The sequence below is a fragment of the Mobula birostris genome, chromosome 23, assembly GCF_030028105.1.
Source record: "Mobula birostris isolate sMobBir1 chromosome 23, sMobBir1.hap1, whole genome shotgun sequence".
Taxonomy (NCBI): Eukaryota; Metazoa; Chordata; class Chondrichthyes; order Myliobatiformes; family Myliobatidae; genus Mobula; species Mobula birostris.
The window spans coordinates 63,850,240-63,871,894 of record NC_092392.1 but is presented as its reverse complement, the minus strand read 5'-3'; the positions used below and the strand labels follow the sequence as shown (position 1 = coordinate 63,871,894).

The 21,655-nt window shown below is 45.0% G+C and overlaps 2 protein-coding genes across 2 annotated transcripts in view; one reads left to right on the top strand and one right to left on the bottom strand.

Annotated features, from left to right (window-relative positions):
* The first annotated feature begins 1,668 nt into the window (after positions 1 to 1,668).
* nopchap1 (NOP protein chaperone 1) lies at positions 1,669 to 14,652 on the top strand. The gene is made up of 4 exons (XM_072241317.1): positions 1,669 to 1,793; positions 2,116 to 2,199; positions 3,240 to 3,376; positions 7,316 to 14,652. The coding sequence occupies exons 1-4, from the start codon at positions 1,688 to 1,690 to the stop codon at positions 7,493 to 7,495; spliced, it is 507 nt and encodes a 168-aa protein (XP_072097418.1). The 5' UTR covers positions 1,669 to 1,687; the 3' UTR covers positions 7,496 to 14,652.
* Positions 14,653 to 15,070: 418 nt separating this feature from the next.
* The window catches only part of LOC140186773 (mitochondrial 10-formyltetrahydrofolate dehydrogenase-like), a 117,403-nt gene continuing 110,818 nt past the window's right edge, over positions 15,071 to 21,655 (bottom strand). The window contains exon 23 of the mRNA XM_072241316.1: positions 15,071 to 16,989. Within this exon, the coding sequence (XP_072097417.1) occupies positions 16,934 to 16,989 (56 nt within the window). The 3' untranslated portion in view covers positions 15,071 to 16,933. The remainder of the gene's footprint in view (positions 16,990 to 21,655) is intronic.

Below are 21,655 nucleotides of genomic sequence, written 5' to 3'. Positions count from 1 at the left end.
GCTTCCGATGCAGTCTCCTCTACATTGGTGAGACTCGTAAATTGGGGGACTGCTTCGTCAAACACCTCTGTACAAGCAGGACTTCCCGGTGGCCATTTTAATTCCCATTCCAACATGTCAACGTGCCAAGATGAGGCAAACCTCAGCCACACCCTATATTCCATCTGGGTACCCTCCAACCTGATGGCGTGAATATCGATTTCTCATTCCTGTGAATAAAAACTTCCCCTTCCCTCTCCTCTATTCCCCACTCTGACCTTTTACTACTTCTCCCCTGCCTATTTCTTCTCCCTCCTCCTTTTTCTCCTATTCTCTACTCTACTCTCCTGATTCTTTCTTCTCTAGCCCTTGACCTGGCTTCACCCATCACCTTCCAGATAGCCTTTTTTCCCCTCCCCTCACTTTTTAATTCAGGCATCTTACCTCTTTCCTCTCAGTCCTGAAGAAGGGTCTCAGCCCAAAACATTGACTGTTTATTCTTCCATAGATGCAGCCAGACATGCTGAGTTCCTTCAGCTTTGTGTGTGTGTGTGTTGCCTTGGATTTCCAGCATCTGCAGATTTTCTTGTGTTTGTGTCTCTAACACTTGCTGTCAGTGTCATTTATTTACTAATAAACTGTTCACTGATGCCCAGACCTAATCACAGCTTGGGTGCAAACATGGACTAGGGCTGAGGTGAGAGTGACTGCCCTTGATATCGAGGCAACATTTGACAGAGTACACCAGGACTGCTACAAAGATTCGAAGTACATTTATTACACAAGTATATACAGTGTGCAGTGTACAACCCTGAAATTCGACTTCCCTGCAGACGATCACAAAACAAACAGCTACGGATCATCTTGTTCAAGAAACATCAAACGTCAAAAAAAAACGCAAACACGAGAAAATCTGCAGATGCTGGAAACGTCAAAAAAATAAGGTGCTAAGGGCTTCAATTAAATGCAGCCAGGAAAATTTGCTTGCATAAACAGTCACAGAAAAGTACAGCGGCCTTTTGGCCCATCTAGTCCGTACTTAAACCATTTAAATTGCCTACTCCCATCCACCTGTACCCAGACCATAGTCCCCATAAACGACCATCCATGTACCTATCCAAACTTCTCAAACACTGAAATTAAGCTCGCATGCACCACTCATTCCACCTCTGAGGGAAGAAGTTTCCTTTCATGATCCCCTTAAACTTTTTACTTTTCACCACTGGTTCCCATGACCTTTAATGGTATTCCCACCCAACCTTCGTCATTTGGAGCGGGGATAGCGGGGGGCGGGGCTTCTGGGTCACGTGGAGCGGAGATGGCGGACGGCGGTGTTGTGGGGTCACGTGGGGCGAGGATAGTGAGAGGCGGAGCTGCGGGGTCACGTGGAGCGGAGATGGCGGATGGCGGTGTTGTGGGGTCACGTGGGGCGAGGATAGTGAGAGGCGGAGCTGCGGGGTCACGTGGAGCGGAGATGGCGGATGGCGGTGTTGTGGGATCACGTGGGGCGAGGATAGTGAGAGGCGGAGCTGCGGGGTCACGTGGAGCGGAGATGGCGGATGGCGGTGTTGTGGGGTCACGTGGGGCGAGGATAGTGAGAGGCGGAGCTGCGGGGTCACGTGGAGCGGAGATGGCGGATGGCGGTGTTGTGGGATCACGTGGGGCGAGGATAGTGAGAGGCGGAGCTGCGGGGTCACGTGGAGCGGAGATGGCGGATGGCGGTGTTGTGGGATCACGTGGGGCAAAGATGGCGGATAGCGGGAAGCGGGAGGTTCCATGTTCGGCGGAGCTGCTGGCGGTTAGCGGTCCGGAGGGTGAGGAGATGGGGTTGGTCCGGAGGGGAGGGAGAGAGGGCCGGTATCCTCAATACGGCAAGGCCGGAGTCCCCTCCTCACGGCCTTCTTTCATTCAACACACACATGCCGGAGCAACTCAGCAGGCCAGGCAACTTCTGTAGAAAAAAAAGACGCCGAAGGGTTTCGAATCGTAGACTGTGCCTCTTTTCCATAGACGCTGCCGGGCCTGCCGAACTCCTCCGGCGTTTTGTGTGTTGCCTGGATTCCTCTTGTTTATGATTTCATTCCCCACTGCTCCCTGGCACATCTTGGTGTAATAATGGATGTGATCTGCTCACAGGAATCGAACGGAAGTTTCTGATCAGCACTGATCAGTCCAGAATTGCTGCCCGTCCCAAGATCGAGAGGGTTCCCAGAAGTGAAGGTGAGTCCGAGCTGGGCAGGCTCCCGAGTTCCGCTGTCCCGTCTGAAGTATAAAGTGGAGTTTATTGTCATATGCACTAACACAGGTGCAATGAAAAACATGCAGCGGTATCACGGGCAGATAGCATCAGATAAGCAGCATTCACAAAAATATAAACACGAAAGAGCACTATAATAGAACAAAAAAAATTCTTCAATCTATTTAGTGCAAAGTAATCTAAGTGATCCTGGTGTTGTAGTGATTAGAGTTTTGTAGGTTGGTTCAAGAACTGAATGGTTGAAAGAAAGTAGCTGTTGTTAAACCTGACAGTGTGGGACTCCAGGCTTCTGTAGAGCGATGCCATGGTTGGGGATGTCACTGGCAGATTGAAACGCCTTACGTAGAAGTAGGAGCTACAGTCTTCTTACTGGAATGAATCACGGGAACTGGTGACAGAGTTGAGAAGTTGGGTGTTTCCTGTAGTGGTGTAGAGATTTAGTGTGGGGTGAAGGTGCAGAAATGGACCAGCACCCTGTGGGTTAACAGTGCTTGTCTCCACAATGATTTGTTAGCTTAGTGAGGTGAGCAGCTGCAAACGACACCTACTCACTATTTCGGGGTCTGGTTCAAGCATTGAGCTCGATGCGTTAGAAACACGATTGGGAAGTAACTGAGTAAAATACATCATGTAATAATATAATCACAGGTTTTGTCATTGACTGTGTGCGTTGATGTTGTGTGAACACAAAATAATCTGCAGATGTTGGGGTCAAAGCAACACTCACAACACACTGGAGGAACTCAGCAGGTCGGGCAGCATCCGTGGAAAAGATCGGTCGACATTTCCGGCTGGAACCCTGTCAGTCCTGACGAAGGGTTCCGGCCCGAAACGTCGACCGATCTTTTCCACTGATGCTGCCCAACCTGCTGAGTTCCTCCAGCGTGTTGTGGGTGTTGTGTGAATGTGTACCACTGGCATTTGCTGTACTGGAGATATCTAACTGAATGTACTGGAGGTGTCTGACCGAGTCTTCAGTGTGGTTGTGTTGCTTTGCCCCCAGTGCTGGACAGGCTGCAGGCTTTCTTGCCACAGATGGCGCATGCAAACCTGGAGCTGAGAAGGCAGATGGAGACAACTGGTCAGAGCCATTTTGATATTGAGAACATGGATGACTGCCCTGACAGGGTTATTGAAATGGTAAGTGAGGGACTTTGTGGTGTAAGGGGACTGAACTTGTGATTTGGTAATAATACTACATCAAACTGAAGCAGCTGGATCCCATACCCTGCTTCTTGGATCCTGGCCTGAGCATGGCATCTATCTATTCATTTGCCAGAGCAGAGAAAGATGAGAGGTCCAGTGACTTTATCTGTTTATTCAGATACAGCGCCAAATAGGCCTCTCTGGCCCTTTGAACTACATCGCCCAGCAATCCCCAATTTATGGGATAATTTACAATGACTAGTTGACCTACTAACTGGCGTGTCATAGGACTGTTGGCGAAAACCGGAAACCCGGAGAAAACCCCATGCATTCCACGGGGAGGAATGGCAGTCTCCATACAGATGATGTTGAAATTGAACTCTGAACTCCAACAACCAAGCTGTAAATCGCTAGTGTGCCATCCCAGCAGCGCTGTTGGTGCAGTGTGTGTATTGTGGTGTATCAGGGCGTTTAGTGTGTGCACCCATAACACCTGTCTACTAAAGCTATCTGGATGGAACTTAGCAATAAGAGATGGATGAAATGTTAATGGAACTGTATTAAAGACCAACTACAGTCATCCAATGTAAGGTGATAGATCACAGACTGTTGCAAGAAACAAAAGGTTATGATCATAGGTGATTTTGACTGGGACTCCTATATTGTGAAAGGGCTGCATGGGATAGAGTTCATCAAATGTGTTCAGGAAACTTTCCTTAATCAACATGTAGATGTCCTAGCTGTAGAGAGTGTGATACAGGATCTCCTAGTGGGGAATGAGACAGGGGGAGTGACAGAAGTGTGTACAGGGGAACACTTTGGATCTAGTGATCCAAATGACAAAGGATGGTCTGGTCCTTGGGTTGAGATTCTAAATTAGAGAAAGGCCTATTTTGATGGTATCAGAAAGGTTCTGGAAAGGGTAGATTGGGTCAGATTGCTTTCTAGCAAAGGTGTACTTGGATATTGGGGGCCTTCAAAAGTGGAAGTACAGAGTTTTTGAGAGTACAGAATCTGTCAGAATGAAAGGCAAGACTAAAAGAGTTGGGGAACCCTGGTTTTTATGAGATATTGAGGCCCTGGTTAAGAAGAAGGAGGTGCATAGCAGGTATAGGCAGCTAGGATTAAATGAGGTACTTGAATAAGAAATGCAAAAGAGCACTTAAGGAAATCAGGAGAGCTAAAAGAAGGCATGAGGCTACTCTAGCACAGTGGTCCCTAACCACTGGGCTGCAGGGAAACGATATGATTTGGCGATATGAGTCAGCTGCACCTTTCCTCATTCCCTGTCACGCTCACTGTTGAATTTTACGCATGTGAGGTCATTATGCACGCGAGGTCATCAGTGACCCAAGATGCAAATGACCCAAGACGTGCAAAGGAATGGGTCCGTGACCTATTTGTGAATGTTTCCAGTGAATCTTCCATGTCAGTGCAGGAAAAAGATCAACTTCTCGAGCTTGTCAATGACGGTGGGCTGAGAAGTATGTTTGACATAACATCTCTGCCGGCATTCTGGATCAAAGTCAAGGCTGAATATCCTGAGATAGCCAGGAAAGCACTGAAAACATTGCTTCCATTTCCAACATCATATCACTGCGAAGCAGAATTTTCTGCGATGAATGCAACGAAAACTAAATTGCGAAATAGACTGGACATAAGGAACCCCCTTAGGTGCCGGGCAGCACCTAATCAATTAGCTTGCTTATTTCGGCTTTTTTCTTAAAGATGTGCTGGGTGCGTTCTGACTACCGCTGTACCGTTGCATTCTTCTTGGCAATGTATCGGTCCGCAGCCCGGAGGTTTGGGACCACTGTTATAATTGACTTATCACTATATTCATGCGAGGAAAATATGCGCTGTGTGTAATATTAATTCATTAGCTAAACCCCTTTAGAAACAAAATTGAGTGTGTTAGCCACTTATAAGTGACTTATAGTTGACTTATCACCTATATTCCGGTTGTGATTAACACCCCCCCCCACCTCGGGTCAGCCGGTCTGCAAGAATATTGTCAATATTAAACTGGTCCGTAGTGCAAAAAACTTTGGGGACCCCTGCTCTAGCAGACAAGGGGAAAGAGAATCCCAAGGGCTTCTACAGATTATTAAGCATAAAAGGATAGCAAGGGACAAAATTGGTGGTCTTGAAGATCATGTGATCATCTATGCCTATGCTGAAAGAGATGGGGCAGATCCTGAACGGATTTTTTGCATCTGCATTTACTTGGGAGACAGAAATGGAGTCTATGGAAGTGAGGCAAAACAGCGGTGAGGCTGTGGGCCGTATATGGATTAGAGTAGGAAGTGCTTGCTGTCTTGAGGAAAATTAGGGTGGATAAATCCCCAGGGCCTGACAAGGTGTTCCCGTGGAACTTCTGGGAGGCAAGTGCAGAAATTGGAAGGGCCCTGACAAAGATATTTAGAATGTCCTTAGCCAGATGCCATAGGATTGAAGGGTAGCTAATGTTGTTCTGTTGTTTAAACAGGTGTTAAAAATAAACTGGGAAATTATAAGCTGACATCAGTAGTGGGCAAGTTATTGGAAGGTATTTTAGGGGACCGGATATACAAGTATTTGGATAGACAGGGACTGATTAGGAGTAGTTAATATGGCTTTGTGTATGCAAGGGTTTGTAAGTTTTACGAGGAGGTTAACAAGAAAGTTAATGAAAGAAAGTCAGTGATGGATTTTGATACGGTTCCACATGGGACGTTGGTCAAGTTCAGTCGCTTGTCATTCAGGAAGAAGTAGGAAAATGGATTAGACATTGGCTTTGCAGCAGAAGGCAGAGAGTGGTGGTAGATCATTGCCTCTCTGATTAGAGTTCTGTGACTATTGGCTGTCAAAGCTCGCAGCAGGATCTGAACCAGCCGGAAAAATGGCAGATGGAATTTAATGCAAACAAGTGTGAGGTGTTATACTTTGGGAGGACCAGCCAGGGTAGATTTTACACAGTGAGCAGTAGGACACTGAGGAGTGATGTAGAAGAGGGATCTGGCAATATAGATCTGTAATTCCTTGCAAGAGGCATCACAGGTAGATAACGTCATACAGAGAGCTTTTAGCTTCATAAATCAAAATACTGAGTAAAAAAGTTGGAATGTTATGTTGAAGTTGTATAAGACGTTGGAGAGGTCTAATTTGGAGTATTGTGTGCAGTTTTGGTCACCTACCTACAGGACAAATGTAAACAAGGTTGAAAGAGTGCAGAGAAAATTTGCGAGGATGTTGCCAGGACTTGAGGACCTGACATAAAGGAAAAGGTTATTTCCTGGATAATAAGGGGAGATTTGATTGAAGTATACAAAATAATGAGGCACACAGGCAAAGTAAATGCATGCAAGTTTTTTCACTGAGGTTGGGTAAAACTAGAAGTAGAGGGCATAGGTTGGGTGAAAGGTGGAATGCTTAATTGGAACATGAGGGGGAATTTCCTCACCCAGAGAGTGGAACAAGCTACCCTCAAAAGTTGTGGATGCATGTTCGATTCCAACAATTAAGAGAAATTTGGATAGGTACATGGATGGGAAGGGTATGGAGGGCTGCAGTCCAAATGCGTCCATGGGGCTAGGCAGCGATAGTTCAGCATGTATTAGATTGGCTGAAGGGCCTGCTTTTGTGCGGTAGTGTTCTATGTCTCCTGGCGACAAGCATATTGAACCATGCCTTAACCCTCCTATCTTCACCCCCTCCCCCACCCCCAGCTCTTCCCAAACAGTTGTTTACCCCCTCATTGCCCTGATGTGATTCTTCCTTTCCCAAACTCTGCTGGGCTTTGTCTCCGTGTTATTCTGACAGGATTTCTTTGGGCCCTAATGAATAATTGCTACTGACCTCCCTCCCTCTCTCCATTTCCCCAGCTCCTGCTCTCTGTATCTGTTGAGTAGTACATTATTGCTGTATTAATTCCTCTTCCCACTGCCCTTCCAGAATGTCTCTCTCTTTGAAGTGGATGGTGATAGTGGAGCAGAGTTGATGTCTGAGGATTCTGAGTCGGACACTGAGTCCCTCGGGGAAGTGACAGAAGCAAATCTCAAGTTTCCTACAACCAATCAGCAGCGGAAAGGCCGGGTTGAGGTTGTGTCGGTTGATGAGACTAAGAGCGACTGAGAATCTGCCTCACAGATAAGTATTCATTCCTCCTTGCTGGGGACACAGTCGACGGAATTGTCCACGTGGATCAGATCATTTAACCTTGATAGAGGCGACCAAATGGTGGGACTCTGCATCACTGCTACCCTGCGGATGAATCAACAATCTACCTGATGACCAGGTGGATTTGTACGTTGACAAACACACAAACAGATAATAAAAGTGGATAGACCACTTGCAAGCAGATGAGATTGGCATCATGGTTGGCACATACGCAGTGGGCCAAAGTGCCTGTTTGGGTGCTGTGCTGTACTGTTCTGTGATAAAAGTGGTCCAGTCTTGGATCCCGATGTTGGGGAGATCCAATCCCAGGGTCCCTCACTGGACGCACATTCCTTGGTACACTTTCGGCCTTTGCTCATCAATCCCAACACACATACTTTGTAGCCCAGGGTTGAAATGAATATTGGGAAAAGCCTGGCTCCCTGGAGAGCTCCTTCCAGTGCAGCTCCACAATGGGGAGAGACATGTTGTGATCAAACAGACTAATAAAAATAAGAGCTGACAAGTGAATAGGTGTGGTATGTGGAGGAGAGAGGTCTTGAAGGACAAAACTAGAACTTGTACCTGTCTACTGCAGCACTATTACCTTCACTTAGATCGAGGATGCTTCTGAAGTAATAGTGATCAATGAGATGATTGAGATGCAAGATACATAAAAGAATATTAGCATGATGGTGGCCTAACTTGGATAGGATAAATTCTACACCAGGCCAGTTAGTTAACTCCAGTGGCCAAAGCTTTTAGAAACAAAGCGGGGTGAATTGTGACCTGAAGGAGCTTTGGGAAAGCTGCCACATAAGGGACATCAGCAGAACACAAGCACAGGGCTGGAGGGGGACATTGAGTCAGTGGCAGGGGCCACATTGAATGGGTGTTAATCTGATTGAAGGAATTGCCCAGGAATCACTTTTGGTGCAGCTGCTTGTATTGATCCAGACTTAAAGGTATCAACAGCTTTTAAACTGAGCAGGATGATGGCACCAGAGAGGGAATAGGGGAGATCCACTGGGATAGGCCATTTCAGATATAAGGAGAGGTTGGAGATACTGGGTCTGTTCTCCCTGGAGAGGAGAAGGTTGTGGGGTGGGGGTGTGTCATGATTAAGGTGTGTAAAATTATGAGAACATAGATAGTAAGGAGGTTTGCCCCTTGGCAGAGGTGTCTAAAACCTGAGGGCATGGGATAAAAGCTTTGGAGAGTGAATATGTCATCACCAATTAACCTGGTCTCTGCAAACCAGTACTGATTCCACAGTCACACTTTATTTACTTGTGCACAAGGGAATCACATATCGTAACTGCTGCCCTGGCAGTGAAGCTAGCTTGTTTGTTGCCTTTGGTTGTTTCATCATTCCCGCTGGCCAGGTTGTCCATAAACCAAATACCCCCCTCACAGACATCCCCATCTTTTATCCCTACCATGTCCATTGCACCATTTCCATGTTTGCTGACGTGAGCCAAAGGACTAAAAATCAGACATATAATCTCTGTTCAAAACAAAAATAATGCTAGTCTCAAGTGGATCACATAAGTGATATGCATACAGTAGGTAATGTTAAAACTAAATTTACAGTGAACCTCAATAAGCAGAAGTTAATCTAGTAATGATTAGCTAAACCTTGGTCACTGGTATTTTAAATATAAAATAGAACTATACAAATTATATGGCCTACTTGTAGCGTAATAGAAAAGTACAGCATAGAAACAGACCCTTTGGCCCATCTAGACCATGCTAAACCATTTACACAGCCTACTGCCATTGACATCCATACCCTTGCCATCTATGTACCTATTCAAAATAGAGTAATAGGAAAGTACGGCACAGAGCAGGCCTTTCAATATGGAAACACCACTGTTCAGTACCAGAAAAGTCTACAGAAGTCTTGGACACAGCCCAGGCCATTACTGAGCACCTTTACAAGCAGCGCTGTCACAAGAAAGCAACATCCATCATCAAGGCCCTCTGCCATCCAGGCCATGAAATCTCAGACAGAAGGTACAGAAGGTTATTAACCTACAACCATCGGATTCCTGAACCACCCCTCTGTCTCTCGTCTCTTCTAGTGCTTCTGGGAGCTGTGACCCAGGCTGATGTCAGTCTCTTTGAGTAATTGGGAGGCACCACTTCATGTGGGCTTTGTTGTAACTGCCTGGGGGAAGGCAGGGATACAGCAGATTATAGTCATTTAGTTAGTTTGTAGAGTAATGTAGTTGGGAGAACTGTACATAATTCACAATCACCAAAATTGAGTTGGGAGTTTCTCTTTACAAGGCTGGTCTGATGTGATGATGTTATTATGTAAGGATTTTTAGTGTGCTTTTGTGTTTAGGTTTTGGAGTTCAATAAAATGTGTTATGGGTTTCATTAAATGTAAAAAGCATCACTTTGTTTTATTTGTGAAAACCTACATTGGTGACCCTGATGCTCTAGGACGATTCCAGAATTTTTTGGCTTTGAAACTGCTGGAGTTTTGTACTAGCTGAGGTCCATTTTGTTCTGCGAGAAACCACTGCCAACAACACCAAATTCTACATCGCTCAGCAACTCCACGGCTGTGAGAGTGGTGATTCTGTTTGAACAGGCACCTGAACACGATAAACACTGACTGTTCACCTTTTACAGACTTTTGTACTATTGGAGTCTGAGTGCACCAAACAGTTGCTGTCCTTGTCCGGATTCAGTGATGCTCGGTCTTCAGAGTTAATGGACCATATGCTCTCTCTCCTGGGAAATCACCATCCTTGTTTTATTTTTCAAGTAACAGTGTAGGAGAAGGTTGAAAGAGTGCAGAGAAGGTTTACAAGGATGTTGCCGGGACTTGAGAAAGTCAGTTACAGAGAAAGATTGAATAGGTTAGGACTTTATTCCCTGGAGCGTAGAAGAATGAGGGGAGATTTGATAGAGGTATATAAAATTATGATGGGTATAGATAGAGTGAATGCAAGCCGGCTTTTTCCACTGAGGCAAGGGGAGAAAAAAAACCAGAGGACATGGGTTAAGGGTGAGGGGGGGAAAAGTTTAAAGGGAACATTAGGGGGGGGCTTCTCCACACAGAGAGTGGTGGGAGTATGGAATCAACTGCCAGACGAGATGGTAAATGCGGGTTCTTTTTTAACATTTAAGAATAAATTGGACAGATACATGGATGGGAGGTGTATGGAGGGATATGGTCCGTGTGCAGGTCAGTGGGACTAGGCAGAAAATGGTTCGGCACAGCCAAGAAGGGCCAGAAGGCCTGTTTCTGTGCTGTAGTTTCTATGGTTTAAGGTATAGTCCAAGTAGCTCTGAGAGTCCTTGGGTTTGTAATAGACATCTGTAGATAAGCTGTCTCCAGAGATAGAGATAGTGAAATTGAGAAAGAGGAGGGTGGTGTTGGAAATGGACCGGATAAACTTGAGGGTAGGGTGGAAGTTGGAGGCAAAGTTGATGAAGTCAATGAGTTCCACATGGATGCAGGAAGCAGCACCAATGCAGTCATCGATGTAGCATAGGAAGAGTGCGGGACGGCCACCAGTGCAGGCTTGGAAAATGGACTGTTCCACGTAGCTGACAAACAGGCAGGCATAGCTGGGAGCCATGCAAGTGCCCATGGCTACACCTTTTTTTTGAAGGAAGTGGGAGGAGCCAAAGGAGAAATTATTAAGAGTGAGGACAAGTTCTGCTAGGCAGAGGAAAGCGGTGATGAAGAAGAACTGGTTGGGTCTGGTGTCCAGAAAAAAACAGAGCTCTGAGGCATCCATAGTAAAAAAAATAAGATGGGGACCAGGGAACCAGAAATCCTTGAAAAGATCAAGAGCATGTGAGGCGTCACAGATGTAGGTGGGAAGGGACTGAACCAGGGTGATAAAACAGAGTTGAGGTATGCGGATATGAGTTCAGTGGGGCAGGAACAAACAAACAACAGGTTTAACTGGACAGGCAGATTTATGGATCTTGGGTAGGAGGTAGAAATGGAAGGTGTAGGGGGTGCAGGAACTGAGGTTGGTGGCAGTGGATGGGAGATCCCCAGAGTCAAAAAGGTTGGTGATGGTGTTGGAGACGATCGGCTGATGCTCCTTAGTGGGGCAAGTAAGAGGTGGTGTCTGGGAGTTGGCACTAGGCCTCAGCAAGGTAGAGATCAGTACACCAGACTACTACAGCACCACCCTTATTTGTGGGTTTGATGGTGAGGCTGGGATTAGTGTGGAGGGAGTGGAGAGTAGAGTATGCAGAAGGAGTGAGCTTGGAATTGGAGAGAGGAGTGTCTCCAAAGTTGAGATGGTTGATGTCAATAGACAATAGGTGCAGGAGTAGGCCATTTGGCCCTTCGAGCCAGCACCACCATTCACTGTGATCATGGCTGATCATCCACAATCAGTACCCTGTTCCTTGACTCCGCTATCTTTAAGAGCACTATCTAACTCTTCCTTGAAAGAATCCAGAGAATTGGCCTGCACTGCCTTCTGAGGCAGAGTATTCCACAGATCCACAACCCTCTGTGTGAAAAGGTTTTTCCTCAACTCCGTTCTAAATGGTCTACCCCTTATTCCTAAACTGTGACCTCTGGTTCTGAACTCCCTCAACATCGGGAACATGTTTCCTGCCTCCAGCGTGTCCAATCCCTTAACAATCTTATATGTTTCAATCAGATCCCCTCTCATCCTTCTAAATTCCAGTGTATACAAGCCCAGTCGCTCCAATCTTTCAACATACGACATTCCCGCCATCCCTGGAATTAACCCAGTGAACCTACGCTGCACTCCCTCCATAGCAAGAATGTCCTTCCTCAAATTTGGAGACCAAAACTACACACAATACTCCAGGTGGGGTCTCACCAGGGCCTTGTACAACTGCAGAAGGACCTCTTTGCTCCCATACTTAACTCCCCTGGTTATGAAGGCCAACATGCCATTAGCCTTCTTCACTGCTTGCTGTACCTGTATGCTTACTTTCAGAGACTGATGAACAAGAACCACCCAGATCTCGTTAGTAATCTGCCTTCCTGTTCTTGCCACCAAAGTGGATAACCTCACATTTATCCACATTAAACTGGATCTGTCCACTCATCCAACCTGTCCAAGTCACCCTGCATTCTCATAACACTCTACTCATATTTCACACTGTCACCCAGCTTTGTGTCATCTGCAAATTTGCTAATGTTACTTTTAATCCGTTCATCTAAATCATTAATGTATATTGTAAATAGCTGCAGTCCCAGTACCGAGCCTTGCAGTACCCCACTAGTCACTGCCTGCCATTCTGAAAAGGACACGTTAATCCCTACTCTTTGTTTCCTGTCTGCCAACCAATCGGTCTATAGTTTCCTGGGCTATCTCTACTCCCTTTCTTGAAATAAGGGAACAATCCTCCAATCTTCCAGAACCTCTCCTGTCCCCATTAATGATGCAAAAATCATTGCCAGAGGATCAGCAATCCGCTCCCTTGCCTCCCACAGTAGCCTAGGGTACATCTCATCCAGTCCCGGAGATTTATCCAACTTGATGCTTTCCAAAAGCTCCAGCACATCCTCTTTCTTAATGAGTATATGCTCAACTTTGCCCAACTCCTCTCTCATGCCTCTGTAATTCCTTCAACTCTAATGTAATACTGATACATCTGGCTTTGTCTCATTCTTTTCAAACTGCAGGATGATCATTGTCTCCTTTTTTAAACAAAGCCACCCCACCCCCTCTGCCTACCTGCCTGTCCATTTGATACCATGCGTGTATCCTTGGATATTATGCTCCCAACTGTGCTCTTCTTTCAGCCATGATTCAGTGATGCCCACAACATCACAGCTGCCAATCTTTAATTGCACTACAAGATCATCTACCTTATTCCATATACTGTGTGCATTCAAATACACTTTCAATCCTGTATTAATCAACTTTTTCAACTTTGTCCCCATGTTACACATCAACTCATCCCACTGACTGCAATTTTGCCATCACACCCGTCTTTCCTCTCAGTCTTACTGCACACTGCATTTACTTGTACACCAACTGCCTCATTACTCTGGTTCCCATCCCCCTGCCAAATTCGTTTAAACCCTCACCCACAGCTCTAGCAAACCTGCCCACAGGGATGAGTTACATTACAGCCTCAGGTTCAGGTGGAACATGTCCTTTTTTGTTTTACAATCCATACCTTCCCAGAGATCCCAATGATCCAAAAATCTGAAAACCATTTGCTGCCAACAATCAGGTCCCATATACCGGCATTTAGTGCCTTGGTGATGCAAGTGTTATCCAGACTCTGCTGAAACAATGCAAGTCCCTGCCTCCATCAACCCAGGGGCGGGGTGGTAAACAATGGTAGAAGTTGCAGCAAGGATTAAGATAATTTCAAGGAAAGGATCATTTACAGATAATGTGCCCAGTTAGTCTGCATCAAAAGAAGTCTTTGAAGGGCATTGCTTCCCTTTGCACAGCAGGGGACCAAAACCATCTGGCATACCAAAACAGGGTAAAGATGCAAAGGATTTGAGGGTGACACTTACTTTGAGGGTCAGTTACTTTACTAATTCCATGCCTTTAATATATAAATTCTCTTGGCTATTAACATGTGCATTATCGTAGTGTGATTGATTATGCAGATAATGAATTTAGACATTGTATTTGTTAGAGTGGATTTCTTTTTGGGTAGATGATTTGTTTGCACTTAAATGACTTTGGCCACCAGACTTCTATTTTAACTGTTTGACAAAGGACTGTGGATTGAGTCCACCACAATGGGCTTCCTAAAAGGTGTGAATACCAGATACTTCTGGTAGTTTGACCTGATGCTGTAGTTTCGAAGGCAGTATCACCTATATATTATAAATATTAATTGTCTTCTATGTTAGCATGGGAAATGCCAAATAAAAGTATCATAGACTTAACTTACATTCCTAAAGACTGTGGATACCAACATGTTGGCGTCAGAAGGATGAAATCCGAAGGTGTGATGTTTGTATGTAGCTTCAAAAGGAAGCATCGTCTAAGTATTGTCTATAACTTTTAAGTAGTGATTGCCTTTGTGTTTAGCATATAAATATCGAGCCCACACTTAGCTAGCAGACCTTTCTGCGGAAAGTGTCTCGAGATGCCTGCTGTACTTTGTCGTGTCAAATAAAGAAGCTGCTTTGTACTTAACCAGTGACTCTGTCTCTCTGGTAATTTCATCCACGCTACAACAGTATCCAACTGGTCAATTTCTGTATAAAAATGCCATTAGTTTTAGAAAATACTTCAGAACAGTTCAGCGACAGGAGATAAACAGTTCTTCTTGTACACATGTAAATATAGTGTGATTGAGGAGCAAGTGAGAGTTTTCGGGAGTCCAGTAATCAGTGACAACACATCCATACTTACAGGAGGGAGGTGTGGTTCACCCAAAGAGGCGCCATGCTGCAATTATATCAAGCAGGGATCGAGTTAGTTCCCTGCTTCCACACAACCGTTACCACACCATACTCTGGGTAGCTCACGCGTGTGACACAACAGCTCCAAACAATGGATCTGAGAGAGCATTCAACACAACATAGCATGGAGTCAAAACCCAACAGAAAACTGATCTTGCAGTGCGAAGCTTTACTTGTAGTAAAATAAAATCAATACATTTTAAAATTAGGACTGTAATTATTTTTTTCCACATAGATGCATAACTTCTCACGATAGAATTTGAAGCATACATTAAAGGACATTGGGAGAGTCCTGGAGAGGCACGCACAGCTCCCTGCTGTAGAGGATGGTCTCTCTGCACCTGTGAGGAAGCTGGCTCCATTTGAACAGGTAACAGCACTCACCATTTCACTAGCAGCGGGTAACACTGGGTCAGTGAATTTCCTGCACTAGTTTCCATCAACCAAGAATGGAATATTCCACAAGACTTTTCCCTTATTAGCCTCCTCCACCCTTCCCTAATAAATCGTGGCTGTAGGCAAGAGAGGCAGTGCCTGGTTGCACAGCTCTGAGGATAGTGACAGAGTAGTGAATACAGTCTGTAACATCTCAGACCACACCAACAATTCTGCTATCACCTGGATTCTGGCTCCCTGCTCCAGCGTAACATTCCCTCTGTTCCCACGCTCAATGAAAGGCACTGACCCCAAACAGTAATCCAGTTCTCTTGCCTCACACGCTGCCCAAGTGTTACCATGTTTCCAGTATCTCCTGTTGTTTTTTAATACTTCATATTTGCAGCACCTGTTGCTGTTTGCTGGGTTCCAATGGACCAGTAAGGCAGGTACAGTACTGGCCCAGCACTTCACATACAAATGAACCAAACATTCATCAACAAAACAATTCAATACTCTATGCAATTATTGTCAGAGAGGCATACTGGATGTAGATATCAGATTCTACATTCACTGTAATATATAACCACCATTTGTGACCTCCAAGCTCTGCTCCCAGAGAAGGCAAGTGTTCAGATGCAGAAGTACAAGAATGTGACAGTTATTCTGATTTGAAGCTTATGTGCATAGATCAAATGTGCACTTATGTGCATAGGTCATGGTGACTTCTACACTTGCTAAGACAAATCCAAATTAAGGGTACTTCATTGTGATTATCCAATGAATCTAAAAGCAACATTTGAACAGACAACACGTGAGCAAGCATTTCCCTGCATTCATACATGGTTATAACTTGATGTACCTTTTTCAGCCATTTTATCTGTACCAAGTGATTACTTTTTAAACATTTATTAATTTACATACTGAAAGGATGGCAGGTAGAATACAATGTGGAGATGCTGGATGGTTCAGATTGTTTCACAGTTTGCCCAAAAATTAGCGCACAGAGCCAGCTTGTTTTGTTTTGGCTTTCAGCCACAGCCTCAACCACTGAGCTTCAAACCCCTTTCCTTTCAATAGTTAGAATTCCAGCAACTAGCAAATGACTCTCTTTAGTTGCTTCAGCTATTTACTGCTCAGCTGGTCTGATCTGATCTCTTGTTGATAAACACATTTTCAACTGCAATGATACAACTGCACCATATCACTGCCCTTAGTCAACAAGGAACACGAGGAATTTTGAAAAATAAAATTCTAAACATTGCCAAACATTGATTTGTGAATTGATATATACATAGTTTTCATCTGAAAAGATCTTATGAAACTGCAACAATTTACATCATTATTAATGGCCAGATCACCAATCAAAGCAAACTTCCGAGTTGGACTCAAGAAGCTTCATCATGGGGTTCGTCACTGAGAAGCCGAATGTTACACCTGTAACCCAGTGCACAATACACAAGGTTTGGGTACAAGCTAAGCTGCAACTAGAAGCTATAGTTTTTGAACATTGAACAAGAGGATACAGTTGCTTGTATGTGCTGAGTTTGTTACACACTAGTAGAATCCTCAAGTTCTCTTCTGCTGATGTTCAGCCAAAGGGCCAGTGGAAATGAAGACATTGTTGAAACGAGGGCCTAATACTCCACTGTCACGGCTTTGGTTCGGAGATATTCATGAAGTGCCTCCTCACCTGAAAACAAGGGCAGGAAATGAGATTTATTCAGAGAGATGGATACAGAGTGAAATCACTCATCCTGCAGTTACACAGCATGGATATATTTACAATGCCAGCACACAAGCCCAACACTGTATTGCACTGTGTGTGGCGCTGGCCTGGCACCACCCTGCACACAGCACAATCCCGTAAACAGCACAGATAATAATATTAATTGAAGGTTAAACACTGACCAAGACAGAGGGTAACATCTACTCAAAGTAAAATTTATTATCAAAGTATGTACATTAACATATTACCTTGAGTCATAGTAATCACAATTCTATCTCCTTTATCGTAGCCTTGGAGAGGGATAGGAATGGACAAGTTAGGTAAGTGTTAAATTGGAGCAAGGGGAAATATGAAGCTATCGGGCAGGAACTCAGAAATATAAATTGGGAACAGATGTTCTCAGGGAAATGTACGGAAGAAATGTGGCAAATGTTCAGGGGATATTTGTGTGGGTTCTGTGTAGATACATTCCAATGAGATGGGGAAAGGATTGTAGGGTACAGGAACCGTGGTGTACAAAGACTTGAAAATCTAGTCAAGAAGAAAAGAAAAGATTACAAAAGGTTCAAAAAACCAAGTAATGATATGAATCTGGAAGATTATAAGGCCAGCAGGAAGGAGTTTAAGAAAGAAATTAGGAGAGCCAGAAGGGGCCATGAGAAGGCCTTGGCGAGCAGGATTAAGGAAAACCCCAAGGCATTCTACAAGTATGTGAAGAGCAAGAGGATAAGACATGAGAGAATAGGGCAAATCAAGTGTGACAGTGGAAAAGTGTGTATGGAACCAGAGGACATAGCAGAGCTACTTAGTGAATACTGAAGCAAAGTATTCATTAAGGAAAAGGTTCTTGGTGAAAGTTGGGATGATTTACAGCAGACTGAAAAGCTTGAGCATGTAGACATTAAGAAAGAGGATGTGCTGGAGCTTTTGGAAAGCATCAAGTTGGATAAGTCACTGGGACTGGATGAGCTACTGTGGCTACTGTGGGAGGTGAGGGAGGAGATTGCTGAGCCTCTGGCAATGATCTTTGCATCAGGTACTGGAGTATTGGAGGGTTGTGGATGTTGTTACTTTATGCAAGAAAGGGAGTAGAGATAGCCCAGGAAATTATAGGCCAGTGAGTCTTACTTCAGTGCTTGGTAAATTGATGGAGAAGATCTGAGAAGCAGGATTTATGAACATTTGGAGAGGTATAATATAGTCAGCATGGCTTTGTCAAAGGCAAGTTGTGCCTTACGAGCCTGATTGAATTTTTTGAGGATGTGACTAAACACATTGATGAAGGAAGAGCAGTAGATGTAGTGTATATGGATTTCAGCAAGGCTTTTGATAAGGTACCCCATGCAAAGCTTATTGAGAAAGTGAGGAGGCATGGGATCCAAGGGGACATCGCTTTGTGGAAATAGAAGTGGCTTGCCCACAGAAGGCAAAGATTGGTTGTGACTGGTCATATTCTGCATGGAGGTTGGTCACCAGTGGTGTTCTGGGACCCCTTCTCTTCATAATTTTTATAAATGACCTGGATGAGGAAGTGGAGGGATGGGTTAGTAAATTTGCTGATGACACAAAGGTTGGGGTTGTTGTGGATAGTGTGGTGGGCTGTCAGCGGGACATCGATAGGATGCAAAACTGAACTAAGAAGTGGCAGATGGAGTTCAACCCAGATAAGTGAGAGGTGGTTCATTTTGATAGGTCAAATATGATGGCAAAATATAGCATTAATGGTAAGACTCTTGGCAGTGTGGAGGATCACAGGGATCTTGGGGTTTGAGTCCATAGGACACTCAAAGCTGCTGTGCAAGTTGACTCTGTGGTTAAGATGGCATACGGTGCCTTAGCCTTCATCAATCGTGAGATTGAGTTTAAGAGCCGAGAGGTAATGTTTCAGCTATACAGGACCCACCTGGAGTACTGTGCTCAGTTCTGGTCACCTCACTACAGAAAGGATATAGAAACTATAGAAAGGGTGCAGAGGAGATTTACAAAGATGTAGCCTGGATTGGGGAGCATGCCTTATGAGAATAGGTTGAGTGAACTTGGCCTTTTCTCCTTGGAGCAATGGAGGATGAGAGGCGACCTGATAGAGGTGTATAAGATGATGAGAGGCATTGATCGTGTGGATAGTCAGAAGCTTTTTCCCAGGGCTGAAATAACTAACACGAGAGGACACAGTTTTAAGGTGCTTGGAAGTAGGTACAGAGGAGATGTCAGGGGTAAGCTTTTTACTCAGAGATTGGTGAGTGCATGGAATGGGCTGCCAGCGACGGTGGTGGAGGTGGATATGATAGGGTCTTTTAAGAGACTCCTGGATAGGTACATGGAGCTTAGAAAAATAGAGGGCTATGGATAACCCTAGGTAATTTCTAAGGTACATGTTCAGCACAGCATTGTGGACCAAAAGGCCTGTATTGTATTGTAGGTTTTCTATGTTTCTATAAACAGACTGAGAAACAACCGAAGTGCAATGTGCCACACTGCTCTATTGCTCTGTTTGATCAATGGTGATCCCCAGTGCATCACGCCGTTGGTCCTGCAGTGTGACACTCACTATGGAGCCTCATGTCTTAAGACATCGGAGCAGAATTAGAATATTTGTCCCTGAGTCATTCCATGATGGCTGATTTATTATCCCTCTCAACCAAATACTTTGATGCACTGATTAATCAGGAACCTATTCACCTCTGCTTTATGTATACCAAATGACTTGACCTGCACAGCAATGAATTCCACAGATTAACCACACTCTGGCTAAAGAAATTCCTCCTCATCTGCACTAAATGGATGGCCTTCTAGTCTGAGGCTGTCCTAGACTCCCCCCACTATAGGAAACATCCTCTCCACATCCACTCTATCTGTGTCCTCTGGTCCTAGACTCCCCGACTATAGGAAGCATCCTCTCCACATCCACTGTCTAGACTTTTCAAGATTTGATAAATTTCAATGAGATCCCCTCTTCTAAACTAGAGTACAGGTCCAGAGCCATCAAGCGTTCCTCATAAGTTAACCCTTTAATTCCTGGGATCATTCTCATGAACTCCTCTGGACCCTCTCCTATGCCAGCGCCAACTTTCTTAGATAAAGTGTCGAAAACTGCTCACAACCAATGCCTTATAAAACATCCGCATTACATCTTTGCTTTTATATTCTAGTCCTCTTGAAATGAATGCCAATGTTGCATATGCCTTCCTCACCACCAAGTCAACCTGCAAGTTAACCCTTAGGGAATTCAGTCTCTTGCAGCTTTGATTTCTGAATTGGCTCCCCATTTAGTAAACAGCCCACACTTTTATTCCTTCTACCAGAGTGCATGACCATACACTTCCCTACGCTGTATTCCATCTACCACCTATTTGCCTATTCTCCTAATCTGTCCAATTGCTTCTGCTGACTCCCTGCCCCCTCAACACTACCTGCCCCTCCTCCTATCTTTGTACTATCCACAAAATGATCAATCTTGTCATCCAGATCACTGACTTATAACATGAAACATGAAAAGTAGCAGTCCCGCCACCAACCCCTGCGGAACACTAGTCACCGACAGCCAAGCAGAAAAGGCCCCCCCCATTCCCACTGTTTGTCTCCTGCCAGTCAATCTTCTATTCCTGCTTGTATCTTTCCTGTAAAATCCTCAGTTCTTGTTTAGCAACTTCATGTGTGACACCTTGTCAAAGGAAAATCCCAGTGTACATCCCATCCCTCTTATACAGGTCCCAGCTGGTGTACGTCCCATCCCTCTTATACAGGTCCCAGCTGGTGTACGTCCCATCCCTCTTATACAGGTCCCAGCTGGTGTACGTCCCATCCCTCTTATACAGGTCCCAGCTGGTGTACGCCCCATCCCTCTTATACAGGTCCCAGCTGGTGTACGTCCCATCCCTCTTATACAGGTCCCAGCTGGTGTACGTCCCATCCCTCTTATACAGGTCCCAGCTGGTGTACATCCCATCCCTATTCATACAGGTCCCAGCTGGTGTATGTCCCATCCCTCTTATACAGGTCCCAGCTGGTGTACATCCCATCCCTATTCATACAGGTCCCAGCTGGTGTACATCCCATCCCTATTCATACAGGTCCCAGCTGGTGTACATCCCATCCTCCTTATAGAGGTCTCAGCTGGTGTACATCCCATCTCTCTTATACAGGTCCCAGCTGGTGTACATCCCATCCCTCTTATACAGGTCCCAGCTGGTGTACATCCCATCCCTCTTATATAGGTCCCAGCTGGTGTACATCCCATCCCTATTCATGCAGGCTCCAGCTGGTGTACATCCCATCCCTATTCCAGCTGCCTGGGAAGAGGTTCCAATGACCCAGATACCCGAAACCCTTCTTTCTTAACAAGCTCCTTAGTTACAAATTGACCTGCACCATATTTTAGTGTCTTGCCTCACTGGTATTTTATTGTGGAAATGCAATCCATGGGCAGCGGCTGATGGGAGAATGGAACCTGTGTCAGGTATCAACAACAAAGCTATTTACAATCCCAAAACATCAAATCCATTTAGGTGACCCTACGTGCCTCCACCCCTCACCACAACCCAGAAGAGATTCAGAGTTGGTCTCTGGTTCATATCCATAGATCTCGCAAAGCTGCGGCACAAATTCACAGTGTTGTTGAAAAAGCAAATGG